The 14,683-nt window shown below is 38.8% G+C and overlaps 1 protein-coding gene and 1 non-coding gene across 3 annotated transcripts; one reads left to right on the forward strand and one right to left on the reverse strand.

Annotated features, from left to right (window-relative positions):
- The first annotated feature begins 337 nt into the window (after positions 1-337).
- On the forward strand, positions 338-409 carry TRNAQ-CUG. The gene has a single exon. It is a non-coding gene; the product is annotated as a tRNA-Gln (tRNA).
- Positions 410-2,410: 2,001 nt separating this feature from the next.
- LOC122669911 (bifunctional purple acid phosphatase 26-like) lies at positions 2,411-12,755 on the reverse strand. 2 transcript variants are annotated; one of them, XM_043866818.1, is made up of 11 exons: positions 12,691-12,755; positions 11,588-11,797; positions 10,466-10,666; positions 9,797-9,908; positions 9,337-9,563; positions 6,914-7,052; positions 4,566-4,786; positions 3,218-3,339; positions 2,921-3,082; positions 2,690-2,773; positions 2,411-2,602 (listed from the first exon to the last, which is right to left on the reverse strand). In XM_043866818.1, the coding sequence occupies exons 2-10, from the start codon at positions 11,777-11,779 to the stop codon at positions 2,719-2,721; spliced, it is 1,431 nt and encodes a 476-aa protein (XP_043722753.1). In that variant the 5' UTR covers positions 11,780-11,797; positions 12,691-12,755; the 3' UTR covers positions 2,411-2,602; positions 2,690-2,718. The 2 variants fall into 2 exon arrangements, with proteins under 2 accessions (XP_043722753.1, XP_043722752.1); XM_043866817.1 differs by lacking the exon at positions 2,690-2,773.
- Between the last annotated feature and the right edge of the window lie 1,928 nt (positions 12,756-14,683).

Raw genomic sequence — 14,683 nt, forward strand, 5'->3', positions numbered from 1 at the left:
CAATAAGAATCCCTTTTGAACATTAGTGACTCTAGCTTAATGGTTGAGAGCTTGCTTTGCTTGTGTGAGGTCCAAGGTTCAATTCCCTACAACTCCATAATAAATAAAAAAATAAAAAGGTTCTCTGCTTCATGGACCTTTATTTGCCCGTAGATAAAAATACTTGCTTCATCTACTCTCCCAACTTTTCCACGGAAGCACTCCATTGCCTTCTCCACAATTTACCTTCCTTGCATAAGCCATTAACAATAACAGAACCAAACTTCTTCATTGTTTTCTGGATTTTTTAGCTTCCATATCCAATCTGTTCATTTTTGTTTAGTTACATTTCATAACTGGTCCCATGGTCTAGTGGTCAGGACATTGGACTCTGAATCCAGTAACCCGAGTTCAAATCTCGGTGGGACCTTTTATTTTTCTATTTCTATTTCATTTACGGTTTCAAAATCCAGTTTGCCATAGAGAGCGAGGGCCACTGTACTCGACGGATCAACATCTCAATTGCCGCCTTCATGGCCCCCAACTAAAATTAATCAAACATGGAACCTAAATGGTGTAGTCCAAAGCAGGGTTTTCGGTCAAGCTTACCTGTTTTCTTCAAAAAATAAAAATAGATTTTTTTATAATTTTACCCTTGTCCATACTCCATACCGATTCATCAATACGAATCAACCGATCTGACAGATCCGATTCCAATTCCTCAAACCATGGTTCTAAGTATAGAGCAACCCCCAGTCGGCTTGGGTCTTTTTAATTGAGACTTCCTTTCCCCTTGCGGGTTTGAAAATCAAATCAGAATTGTAGACATAAATTTTAATCAATGTCGATAAACAAAAGCCACTTAAATGCATTATTGAGAAAACGAAGATCATGATCAAATGATTAAAATCACCCTGTTATGTTTAAGGGTCCTTCTAGGTGTCATTAGGCAGCCTAGTGAAGTATAATGTTTTACTATTTGCTACTTGATAGTACATAGGTTAGCCCATGAGATAGAGGACTTCACATACATTTCAAATGGCCAAACTTTAATTTGAAGTAAACAAGGAGATTTGCTACTTGATAGTACATAGGTTAGCCCATGAGATAGAGGACTTCACATACATTTCAAATGGCCAAACTTTAATTTGAAGTAAACAAGGAGATGTAAATTCCAATCAATGTCGATTTCCAAAAACCATTTAGAAATTGGTCATAAATGCACTTAGATTCGTATTTTTTGACAAAAAAAATTCTCTTTGAGACTGGGGATTTGGATCCTTTGTTGCCGCCTGCCCATGCAGTCGGCATGCAACCTCACACAGGTCTAATGAAGTATAACGGTTTACTATTTATTACTTGATGATACATAGGTTAGTCCATGTGATGGAGGACTTCACAGACATTTCAATAACCAAATTTTAGTCTAAAGTAAACAAGGAAAGTTGCTCAAACTCTAATTCAAAATTGTAATAAAATTATCAAATTGCCATCAAATGGAGGTGAATATAAAATACAAAATGGGATCTGTTATAATTTTAGCTACTTTCTCCACTCATTTTAAGCCAGAATTGTACCAATGGGTTGCTTGTCTGGTCCTTTGTCAAATGAACTAACCCATGTACTACCATGTGACAAATAGTAAAACATTATACACTTATACTTCACTAAGCATAATTCCGGGGAAGAAAACTCTATGTTAAATTGATGAATTTGCAGTATTCTAGTATTATAGCTCATAAATGCTTAAAAAATATGTTGCTAGCTAGGATTTAAAACTTATCTCCCCTACTGGGAGATTCCATTAGGGATATGATGTGTTATTAATTAATCGAGATTCCTAGTGTAAGGCTTAAGCTAGGGTTACACGCACAAGGGCCAAAAGGTTAAACCAAATGATAAATCCGCAAATTTCATTTCAGTCCCTGGGGATTGGACTAGCCACTAAAATAAAATTTATTGCTACGTTTTATCCTTGTTAAGTGGGCCCAGAAATCACCATAAAAGAATAGAGAAGTTCAACTAAGGCTAATAGCCTAATAATACATTCCATAGTTGTGGCTTGGGTTTTCAAGGGGATGGAACTGAGAATAGCTCGGCAGTGATTTCCATCTTATTGAGAATCTCTTCATCCACCATGATGTGATCCTATAATTAGACTCTGGAGGGTCAGTTTCACCATTAAACTCTCACCCCTTATTGTACATAGTTGAAAGTATCTCTCCCCTATCCAATATTCTGATCCATCGCTCAGATGTCATGGCTTGAGAGTTTCTCTCTTCACCGTGGCTGAAGGGAAACTTGATCCTTCCAATTATGCCAATACTGGCACTAAATGCTAAGAAAAAAAAAAAAAAACTAACTTCATATTGACCATAAAGCTCCCTCTCACCCAAAGGATGAAAAATGAATAGGTCAACTATGTAATAGAATGAGTTTAAAGAATTAATTAATGAAGCTAATACATTTAGTTTCAGAAACTACATTACCCCCCTCCTTAAATCCACAACACAACTATTTCTTAAAAGAACCGCCTTTACAATTCCATCAATAAGATACAGCGCTGCTATCGGCATTCCTGAGATGGTTCTTCTTCAGTCTCCTCCTCTGCAGATTGCTTGCCCTACAAATGTAGTTCACAACTCATTATGGTGTGTATTCAATATTTGAGAAAACCAAGGAAAATGATAACATCTGTACTTTGCATCACCTGATGATCAATGAACTAATTAGCTTCCTTTAGTCCATACAGTTCCTCTTTCTTCTCCTTTTTCCCCCATGAAGTTTCACACACCTGATATTTTTAATTTCACCCTTTACTTTTTACCTTTAAATTAATTTGACACTCTTTTTTTCATCATGTAGAACTCATCAAAAATGTCCAACCCTGAATATTCACTATTTTTTGCAAGAAAGGACTAGACAAAGATAGTGCACTCACCAGTATTGATTGTGGAATATAGCAGTATCAGTTGCCACTTTTTTGCCATCATCATTGCGGTTCCAATGGTAAAATGCATGTGTTCTGTTCTTTATTTCAAGTGTGGAATGTCCATAACTGGCTTCTCTAAATGCAGAATAATCTGGTTGTGGGTCCCTAAACCTACAAAACGAATGGAAATAACCATGAAATATGAGAAGGCTGCAGAAAATAGTGTGAGTTTGTTCTAGATTATAAATTAAGAGGTTTGAACCTTCTTAGTGTTAGAGTGCAACAGCATTTTGAAGTTCAACTTACCTTGAAGCAAGACCTTCCTGATTTCCTCCATCACCAACTGTTACATATATAGGTGCAGCTTTGTCAGGAATAGGATACCGGTCACCACTAGATACATTGTAGTGAATGTTGGAGACGCGATACTGCAAAGAAATAACATTTCTCTATATGAGATTCCCCCATAGCTCATGAGCAGAATTATCTGTCAATTAAGGCATAATACAATTGGCGTTATTTTTATTGGGGACTAAGACTGCAACTGAATCCCAGTGCAACGTCATGGGATAGTCTATTTATCTGTCTAACCAATAACAACCATAATCTCCTTTTTTATTATTATGGTCTCATAACAAATCCCTGGTGCATGATTGGTTTGAAATTTTTTTCCAATCCAATTGAAGAAAGGAGGAAGTATGTACTGTTTTGATCGTCAGAAGTCTTCCTTCTATTGTCCATAGATGTCACAGCAACTAGACGACCCAAGGCATTGGACGGGTCCCTAAGCGACAAAGAACCCACCTAGGCAGGCAGTATATGACTACGTGTATTATAGCAATGACAATTTTATATAATAATGCTTATATGTAACATAGAAACCATACCAAACCCACCAGAATTTAAAATAAAACTGTCTTCATGCCAGGTGGCAACCAAATGTAGCCCCATTAACAGAGACTATTTGATATAACTTTACCATAGCAGGAACTCAGTCTGATAGGTCCAGTTGATACCTATTATTCAGCACCTGAAGCCAGATTCTGCTTAGTTTTCTACCCGCACATGTTATTCATTTTTTCTTGAAAGCTCTCGAATAGGCCGACTTATAAAGGGCACTAAACATGCAAGAAAATGCTCTCTTTTAAGGCCTAGGAGTGAAGGGGGGAAAAAGAAAAAAAAAAAAAAAAAAACAAACAAACAAACAGAAGAATGAAAACGTGAGAGGGGAAAAGATCGAAGAAGTGGTGCTAGAGTGCTGGACAAATAATAACAGAAACACAAAACAATCTTGAAAAGGTCCATGGAATGGTCTTCCCTGAGTGGAAACAATGAATAGTAGGTCCCATTCCCTTAATGTGTAACATATAAAGATTATGCTTCTTACAGACCACTTTCATGATCTCACACTAAGACCATATGTATGTTGAGGTTTTGCGGTGTGTATGTGACCTAGACTTGAAGAGAGAATAAATAGCAGTTCGTTGTGAAGAACCAGGTGAACAAAGTAAAAAAGGAGAAAAATAGGCGAAAAACTAAGAATTTTCATTTTATAGGGTGGCCCTTCCTACGCATATTACTAGATTGGGCCTGTAATCTGCATGATATATTCTCTCACCTCTCAAGGGAAAAGGAAAGAGGAGAAGATCCATACCGATCTTTCATAGGCATGGACGTGGCCAGCAAAGATTAGATCAACTTTGTAACGGACAAACCAACTCTCGAATACTGCTCGCATGGCTTCACCCTCCATGAAGTGGCCTTCATTACTATTATAGATCGGAGCATGCATAAGAATAATAAGCCATGGCGTCTTTTCTCTGTCTACTCTTGTTAGCTCTTCTCGCAGCCACCTCCACTGAGGTGTGTATTTCACTGTTATAATGATTTCAGAGATCAGAGAGAAATGCATGTGCACAAAAACTAATCTGGACCACATAAAAGAGGGCTAAAATAAATAAACTAACTAATCCTAACAATGTCAACAACAGAAAACCTCCATGTAGCTCCTGTTGAGGAAATTATTATTATTATAAATTTTTTAAGCTGGCAGTCAATGCTCAGGAACAAAACCATTTATATTAGGACAAAATAGTTAAAACTGGATTGGACAAAGTGTGCTCAGGAATTCCTAGGAATTATGAAGCTTGCAGTTTATGCACATGCACACAGGAATATCATTGAGGAAAATTGACTTTGAACCACAAAATATTCAAAAAAATCACATGATTTTGGTTTCTACATTAATTGGGGCAAAATTTTCAGTACAAATCGTGGTATGGTCGATTCATGCATCGAATCCATGGATCAAAGGAACATTGAATGAAAAAATCCAGTCACGAGGTTCAACTAGGTCAACCTTATTTTTTCTTTCCTTATATGCTACAGCTCAATAATGCCACTTCCCTAGTTTTCAAAACCTAAATTAAGCCCCTAGAAACTGAAGGATGTCTATGTAAACCTTGCAATAGTAGAGACCTTCTCTGCCACATAACCTGGATCAGAAACAGAGTCCACCAGAAGCAAAGGCCCATCACCCTCATTTACCCAAATAGAATTTTCACTTAAGAGAGGCTTAAAGCCCATTAGTTTAGGTTTCTTCTTTGGGGATATGACCACAGTAATTTTTGTGTTGAATACATTCTTTGTATTGCTTGAGTTTATAGTGTCCCGACCTTAATATATTTGCTTGCATGAAACACAAATTATGAATGATAGGTTTCAACAGAAATAATGATTGATTGATTAATTTTAGTTGAGTATGTTTTAAAAGAAAAACAATCATTTTTTGGATAACTCATATAGATAGGGTTTCATTTTGTTCTCTCTTGTATACAGGTACTATTTAATCAAATATGATTAGGTATTTATATTTATCCTTATGATATGGCTACATCAGTACATCACGTGCACTTCACAATGAAACAAGGGAAAGTGGAATAGCAAGATTCTATTTTCTACATTGGGGATCTTCCGTTTTATATTTCCTTCTGTGGAAATCCTACATTGGCTTGGAAGGAGAGTTGTGCCCAAAAAAAAGGCAGAGGGGCCCAGAATCTTTCCCCTTTTTCTTTTTTTCCTTTTGTTGTTCCCTTTCCCCCCCACTGGGGGGGGGGTTGTGGGGGTGCTTTGTGGAGGGGGTGGTTTTCCAAAGGACTCCTCCCAAAGGGGGGCCTACTACTTGTAAGACCCCCACTACCTTCTCTACCACTAAAAACCAACCCCCCCCCCCAACCCCCCTCAACCCCCCCCCCCCCCCCCCCCCCCCCCCCCCCCCCCCCCCCCCCCCCCCCCCCCCCCCCACACCCCCCCCCAAACCCCCCATCCCCCCCCCCCCCCCCCCCCCCCCCCCACCCCTCCCCACTAAACCACCCCCCCAAACAAAAAAAACCCCCAACCCAAAACCCCCCCCCCCCCCCCCCCCCCCCCCCCCCCCCCCCCCCCCCCCCCCCCCCCCCCCCCCCCCCCCCCCCCCCCCCCCCCCCCCCCCCCCCCCCCCCCCCCCCCCCCCCCCCCCCCCCCCCCCCCCCCCCCCCCCCCCCCCCCCCCCCCCCCCCCCCCCCCCCCCCCCCCCCCCCCCCCCCCCCCCCCCCCCCCCCCCCCCCCCCCCCCCCCCCCCCCCCCCCCCCCCCCCCCCCCCCCCCCCCCCCCAATTTTAAAAAAAAAATAAACAAAAAAAAAAAAAAAAAAAAAAACAAAAAAAAAAAAAAAAAAAAAAAAAAAACCCCCCCCCAACCCCCCCAACCAGACAACAAACTTAAAGATCACCACCCCAACATTCACCAGTTATAAATTGAATCACCCATCAGAACAGAGGTATTATAGTATGATGGTGGTGCATTAAGATGAAGTACATGAGAAATTACCAACAGGTGCACCAGACAACAAACTTAAAGATCACCACCCTAACATTCATCGGTTATAAATTTAATCACCCATCAGAACAGAGGTATTATAGTATGATGGTGGGGCATTAAGGTGAAGAAGGACACGAGAAATTACCAAAAGGTGAATAGCTAGATAGAACGATGATATGAGCAGATGCACGCCGAATGGCATACCAAAGTGGATTACTGCTTTTGGAGGCCATATATGGTGTTGCATATCTATGTAGATATGATTTGAAAGGAACAACTTCTCCCTGAACAAATATAGCCATATAGTGAAACAGAACAGAAATAGTTTAGATTATTATCATTGAGAGAAGTCATCTGAAACTCAAATGACGTCAGGTAGAAAAACAAAGATCAATGTTAGAAAGTTGAAATTAGAAAATACATATAATAACTTGCTGCAGAAGAAATTCAATTGGTCAGAACATAATGTCATATCATAGTCTGGAAATGACTACAGAATTTCAGTGCTGTTCCAAAAGCATGATTCAGAGACAGAGAAAGAAAAACAATGTTCTGCAGAGGAGATTCAAAGATTCTTAAGGTACTGACCAACTGAAAAGCAAGGAATTCTGGCTGCCTCGTGATGGTTCTGATCCAACTACAATCTACAAAATACTCAGTTTTCCCGGACCATGACCATTCCACATACCTCTCTCTCCTAACAGGGTAGCAATTTTTGTTGAAGATCCATTAAGTTGGGACCATAGAAATTTGGGTTTTCATGTGCAGTTGTATGTGCATGTTGCACCATAAGTGAGTCAATGGGTCAATAGCCCTAGCCCTTTTACGGGTCATCCACGCTGTTGACGAAAACTTTACTACAAAAAAAAAGGTAAAAGTCCTAAAATTAAAACTAAAAAGGTTACTGCTTAAAAGGCCCCGGTAAGAGGGGGTTAGTTATCTTAGGAGCTACCAACCGAGATAGGGTACCGAGGGGCCGTGAGGACTTGCAAGGAATGCTTCTCAATGCTTGGAACCAGGTTACTCGTTATAGCACTTGGAAGAGCAAATAGCTTTTTCACACACTAAATAGATTGTAAGCTAAAGGGAGTACCCTATAAACTGTATTGGCTCATGGGTTGTTCACTCAATAATCCCTTCCCTCAACAGTACCTATCATATTTCTTCAGTGCAAATTTATTATATTTATTTGGCAACATGTCCTCTCCAATATCAACTTTAGGGCTAAATAAATATGTCAAAAGAGATTGGTAGCAAGTCAACACCTTTCTGTGGAAGGGGACGATACCATGAAGGAAAGCACTTTCACCATTTGCTGTAACTCATGGAAGGACTGAAAGAGTAATGTGTTTGAAAGCAAATTAGCATCATTAGATTTTCGGGTTAAAGCAGCAAAATTAGTCTTTAGAATCATCTGATCTCAAAGTAAAGGGGTTTAAGTATGAGAGCTTTATTGAAAGTTGGGATATCTATTTGAATGGGAATAGATTAGCTGATTGTTCTGTCCACATTGTACAGGGTATGAGTTTTATCCTTATTTCTCTATACCTAGAGACAGTCAAACAGAAGATGTTTGCTCCTTTTTTTTTATTTCAGTTTCACTAATAAATCTTATTGTTACCTGTAAACTCCTCCCCCCCCCCCACCCAATATATATATATATATAGATATGGAGCATGAAAAGCATGTCGGATTGGCGATCCCAAAGCTTATCATTATAAAACATCCTGTGAAATAGCCCATAGGAAATCATAACCTCCTTCAAAGAAAAGAAACATAAAAGGAAATGTCCCAGAAGATAGTTTAAGGCAAGGGAAACTCAATTTTGACTTTTAGTCCATGTAATATCTGTCAACGAGGTGCACTGTAAATCTCAAATTCAACTTTCGCTGTATTATGGGTATCAAGCAAATCTATCCACCTCCAATCACCTAAAGTTCAGACTCCCTCCCAAGTCTCAATTCGAAGGTCAAGAATATCGTCACAAACTGATGACTTAGCTCCACAGAATTCCTGATATTCGAATTCAAATGCTAGAAGAATCTTTGGTAAAACTAATAAATTACCAAAGCAATGGGGTAAATATAACGAATCTATATTATTTATCCCCCAAACAAAAAATTTCTCTTTTTTTCCCCTTTTCCTAGCTCCCTTCAGTTTTCAAAAAAGTCAAATTTAACATCCTTGGAAGTCTTGACTGGCCTGGATTTATCTGTCCAATGCAATTCTGGTGGTAATATTCCACATTTCCACTGCTTAAAGTTGGACAAGGCCTTATTCTATATTAACTCTTTCAGCTGATATCTGACACCACCAAAATGAAGCAAAACATAATCTCCCCAATCAGCCTGACCAACATTGTTGTTCATCATGCTTCACAACAATTAAATAGCTGAAATAACTCGATATTACACTTACTATATACATAGATATGTGAAACAGATGAAGGTCCTTTAAAATGTTCACACATCACCAATTAATAGACACAGAAACTAGTGAGAATAGTTGAACAGTTCAAGTAAGCCAAATAGCATATAGTTGTTCTTATAAAGTTGTAATAATATGTACCATTTCAGGCATGTACTCTATTTCATGATTTCCAGCTGTCCAAATCCATGGCTGATATGCAGCACTGCGCTCAATAAAGCGGCCCCATGAATCCCACCGAATGCCAACATCGTTATACTGATATCTATCAGCATAAGACAGATCTCCAACAAAGAAGACAGTCTGCGCTCCACTCTGCATGTAATGCTCAAGAGTGGAAAGAGAATTATATGTTTGGCCCAAATCACCTGAAACCAAAAAATAAAAAAAAAGTATTAAAGAACGTGAATCATATTAATATACACTGTTAGAGATACTTCCAAGTGGGATTACTGTTTTTCCATTTATTCTATTAATTAAAAATTTTCCCAAGTCTCAGTATCTTAAGTATCAGTTCCATTAAATGTTGCACATAATTAAACGAGGAGTCCTCTATTTTTATTATTTCAACATTTTGAGCCAGAAAAGAGAAGGGTCTCACCTATGATTCCAAAAGTATATGAAGCATCTGGGTGAACTTCTGGAGGTGTTTGAAACCAAAATTCCCGAGAGGAATCACCCAATCCAATCTTGTAGAAGTACTTGGTGTTATGCTAACAAGCAATAAAGCAAAATGGAATTACTTTTTAATATTTTAAACATCTTCATATCGAACTGATTAATATAGGTTCTTAGGAAAGATAGAAAGAAAAGCAAGTAGTTGGAATTATGATCGGTACAGACATTACATGCTCAACATCTAAACTTTCATGTCTACTTGTTATCCACTCATTGAATGCTCTCATGCCTAAGTAAGCAAATGGATAACGTTTACTGTAGAAAATCCCTAGATTCATTTTCCTAAGTGCTCACTGAACTTCAATAAGCAACAATGAATAATGAATCCAAAGTATAAGTTTGAGTTGATACCAACAAGCCTTTTTGGGCTCATGTGACATCAACTTAAAGGGCCATTACCCAGTGTTGGCCCCACCTATGTGAGGTCCTGGGAGGGGTGAGTTTGGAGTCAGTCCTAACCTTTGGCATTTATGCACAAAGCGACTGCCCTCAAGACTCGAACCCGGGCATTTGCCCTGACCGCCCAAACCCTTTACCGTTGCTCTAAGAAATGGCCCCATTCATATGACATCAACTTGCAATAAATAATTACCTCAAGACCATCAACAAGACAATGATGAATGTAGCCAGATTTGTAATGGTAGAATGTGTAGTTTGTCACTGTCCCCTCATCACTAAATTTGTATTGGTTTTCTGATGTTCCATATTGCACTTTACTGGGCCCAGGTTCATCCAATGTGACCCATGAGATTATTACAGCTTTTCCATCATAATCACCTTGGGTAATATGCACCTACAAGGATATCTTAGGAAGTCAACATACATGGCAATGAGTGAACTATGTCGCAGCAAACACAACTTAAGAGGCAAACAAAAATTACGCAAATCTTGCGTAGGCGATAAAAAAAATGCATGCCCATCAAATTGTAACATACGTGCCTAGCATCTTAATGAAGGATCTTACCTTTATAAAGACAAGTATCATGGATCAAAATAGATAGGGGTGGCAGAACATGTAGCTGACCCAACTGGGATAAAACTTAGTTGAGGTCAGCCGAGAATGAGTTAATTAGTTTAACAAAATATAAACTAAATGAAAACTTTTATATGTCACATTCAAAAGTGGGACAAATCCTGACATGGTTCCATCAATGCATCAATATGCAATCAAAAGGATACTGACATAATCCACCTGATAAATAATTTCAACTTGAAATGATTACTTGATAAGCTTACAACAGTGACTGCTAATAACTTGGATATCTCACTCTGGTGGTAAAACATGGTTTGACAATGGCGAAGATGAATTAAGTCCTCAAAGTTTGTAGTTTACATTAAAACAAGAACTAGCCGAATTACAAACCCCAAAAAAAAAATCCAATCAAAATAAGAAGGAACTCTTTATGGACCTCTCTTTCCTATGCAAAGAAGCAATGTTACTAAGGCCAATGAAATTCAGGAACCAAATATGCACATATTTGGTGGTTGGTGTTGGAATTTGTACCCTGGAGATGATAAGCTCTAATATTAGAATTTATAGGAAAGAAATTTAATTTATGAATAGAAACAAATATGTATTGATCGTTTAGACCTTTCAGGCTTTCAATCTAGCGACATAGATCTCAGTCCTTCTAATGGACCTATTCACATTCAAGCAAAGTTTTCTACCATAAATATTCCCTATCAAGGAAACTAAGAAATATAGAGAATTTACTTGCTGCGGTGCATTATGACCCTTTGGAAGTGCAAATGCTTCATTGTCAAGAGGAATGTCAACAGATGGCCACTCAGAACGAATAAAAGTACTTGTTATCCTTGCGCACCCATTGCCCACTGAACTGAAGAAAACAAAGGATATAAGTAGCAGCTGAAACAACAAGGCCCGTCCCCCATTAGTTTCCAACATGATTGTTGTTCCGTCACCCTGAGGAGGGAAAAGCACTATTTATTGTTAGTATTGGAAAACACAAAATGAAAAATAAATGACCGGTTATGAAGACCAGCTTATATCCCAGTCAGATTATCTCAAAGAGGGAAAGCCAAGGAAATTTAAAAATAAATAAATTCAAAGAAGCAAAGAAGGGTATTTTGTGCCTAATACGGATGCAGTTTGCATGGTGGATTTGATCATTAGTTTACTTTCTAAGCTTATAACGTTTATTCTAATCGTCTAAATAAATGTACTTTTGGACAATCCAATCAGTACAAAAAGGCCAATTATAAAAATTTTCAATCTGATGAAGGCAATCATTTGGAGCCTTTAATCAGAAGGATAGAATTTTTGGATCAATGTGATCATTTGGCTGCTGCCGGTCAAAGGTATAGATTAATATTTCAAATTCTAAGTACCAATTCATCAGTGAGCAGCATGGCATATTGACAGCTTCTCCAACTGCAACTTTATTTTGTGGGTGGGGGAAGGGTTTGGAATTGCGAGGTGGGTATTCCTGAAACTTAATCCATGGCCATCAGATTACTCTTTTTGACTCCAAAACCCAAATTTGGATCCCAAACACGCAAATGATTTCAAGATTATGCTTCAGACCAATGAGGTAATAGTGATTGGAAATGAATTTCATCAACACGAAACCAGACATCTAATTCGTGTTTGTACATATCGAGACAAAATTGTGATCTTTGTTTCATATTTGTTAGTAATTAACTCTCAGAACTCCAATACCGGTTCTTGATATTCACGTTAAATTTAACTTCCAAGGACAGAATCAAGTAAAAGCTCACAAAAAAATGTAATAGAGCATCATACATAAAAAAACAATGAATCAAAAAGAGAGAGAGAGAGAGAGCGAGAGAGAGTACCTTAGTGGTTGGCGGAAGAGGGGACAGAGAGAGAGAAATAGAAAGAGCTGAGGCTCGTGGAAGTCGCAGGAACACTAGTCTTCAAATGTACAGGAAGGAAAGCGTAAATTAGCAGAGAAGGAGAAGGCGTAAGGTAGGAAGAAGGCTGCGGTCGTTAGACGTCCGATTGCTGTCAGTCTGTCACCACGAGATGGACGGTAAACTGATAAGAGAAGCCAAAGTAGGGACGCACGACCGGGACCCACGACAGTACCAATTTTTTTGTTTTTTTTTTGTCCTTTTGGCCGGGTGTCAGTCGGTTGGTTTGATTTGGTTTGGTTCGGTTGAGTTTCAATCAGGTTTTGGTGGATGTAATTTTTCTATTTATTATTTTAGGACATAATAGTGGAGGGTGCCATCAAGGTGAAATAGGAGAGTTGAACCTACTAGGGGGAATCGTTATCCTGTTGTCCGTTGCCCAGATAGTATCTGCTGTCCCCTCACATGGGGTGAAATGACGACTTAATCTTCCTGTCCGAACACATTACTCGAGGGAGGTTAAGTCGTCATTTTGCACCCCATGTGAGAGGACAACACTGTGCTGTTTGGGCAGCAAACGACAGAGGATAAAAATTCTATTAGGGGTATGCAGTCTACTGGCAAACCACTGACCAACTAAGCAAATTGTTGTTCACGTCTTCATCATTTTTTATTCACATGAAATTTATATGAATAATCCTAGAATCGTTTAGAATTGAAAATAAAAGAACAATTACTATCATGCCCCTACATTTAATGGACTTAGCTTTCCTCCGATCATGGCAGGAGGTGGAGGATCCAACCCAACCAAAACAGGGGGGGTTTGGACAGAGGATAAAAATTCTATTAGGGGTATGCAGTCTACTGGCAAACCATTGACCAACTAAGCAAATTGTTGTTCACGTCTTCATCATTTTTTATTCACATGAAATTTATATGAATAATCCTAGAATCGTTTAGAATTGAAAATAAAAGAGCAATTACTATCATGCCCCAACATTTAATGGACTTAACTTTCCTCCGGCCATGGCAGGAGGTGGAGGATCCAGCCCAACCAAAACAGGGGGGTTTGGATAAGTTTCATAGGATTGGATCCTCTAGGTCCCACCACAGCCGGAGGATAGCCGAATTCACATTTATCCTATATTTACTCAACCTCTCCAGCTTCAAACATCCACCTCTCTATCTCTTTTGATGATTCAAAATCACCAAATCACCTCTGACCACCACCTCTCTTCTGCCGTATTCCCGAAATAAATAAACTACCCTAATTAGAAAACTCCCTAATATAACGATTCATATTACCAGGGAAAAAAACTAAAAATTCACTTCTATAGAAAGGGTTTAAAGTTTAAACAAGTAAGAAAATAGATATTTCGATTTTAACAAAAAAAGAAACAAATAACGTGAAGAATAAGTAAAGAAGAGGAAGAGATTTAGGAAATCCTGTCCAATAATTTCCTAATTAAATTCTAATAACAAATTTGATTCCACAATTATAAAATTTCTTTCCAAATATATTCTCTCTTTAATTCTCTATTTATATCTCTTTGGTTAGCTCTCTCTCTATAAATTTTCGGGTAACGCTTAACAGAGCTCGGGACTGTATAAAGCTTTTCTTTCTGGTCGTGGTTCCTGCACAGAGAGAGTTCGGGACTGTATCCTCCTCCTCTGCTTCTGTTAGAGCGGTTAGCAATATCTTATCGAGCATCATTACTTCTTTGTCTTTCATTCTTTTTTTAGCTTTACAGTTATTGCCTTCTTATTCCTGGATTAATTTTTGAAATTCCAAAGCTGTTCATGTTTCATCACCAGTCTATGTCTTGTTTCTTTGGTTTATAACAGATCTATGCTTTAGTTCTTTGATTGTAACTAATGGGACAATGTTCTTTGTGTCGTAGCGCAGCCTACGCCCAGGCATATAGGCAGCTTGTGCAGGGGGTAGGGTGGTCATTACACCAACCCCCATGTGCCT

This window comes from Telopea speciosissima, chromosome 7 (genome assembly GCF_018873765.1).
Source record: "Telopea speciosissima isolate NSW1024214 ecotype Mountain lineage chromosome 7, Tspe_v1, whole genome shotgun sequence".
In the NCBI taxonomy this organism is placed as follows: Eukaryota; Viridiplantae; Streptophyta; class Magnoliopsida; order Proteales; family Proteaceae; genus Telopea; species Telopea speciosissima.

Bases quoted from the DNA above. Each gene is read 5' to 3' on its own strand.
- LOC122669911 (XM_043866817.1), bottom strand. From the start codon at position 11,779: ATGTTGGAAACTAATGGGGGACGGGCCTTGTTGTTTCAGCTGCTACTT. The intron at 9,564-9,796 runs GTGAGACCCTTC...TTTTGGTTTCAG, and splicing joins ATATACTTTTGGAATCATAG to GTGATTTGGGCCAAACATAT. The intron at 3,083-3,217 runs GTAAGTTGAACT...TTCGTTTTGTAG, and splicing joins CAGGAAGGTCTTGCTTCAAG to GTTTAGGGACCCACAACCAG.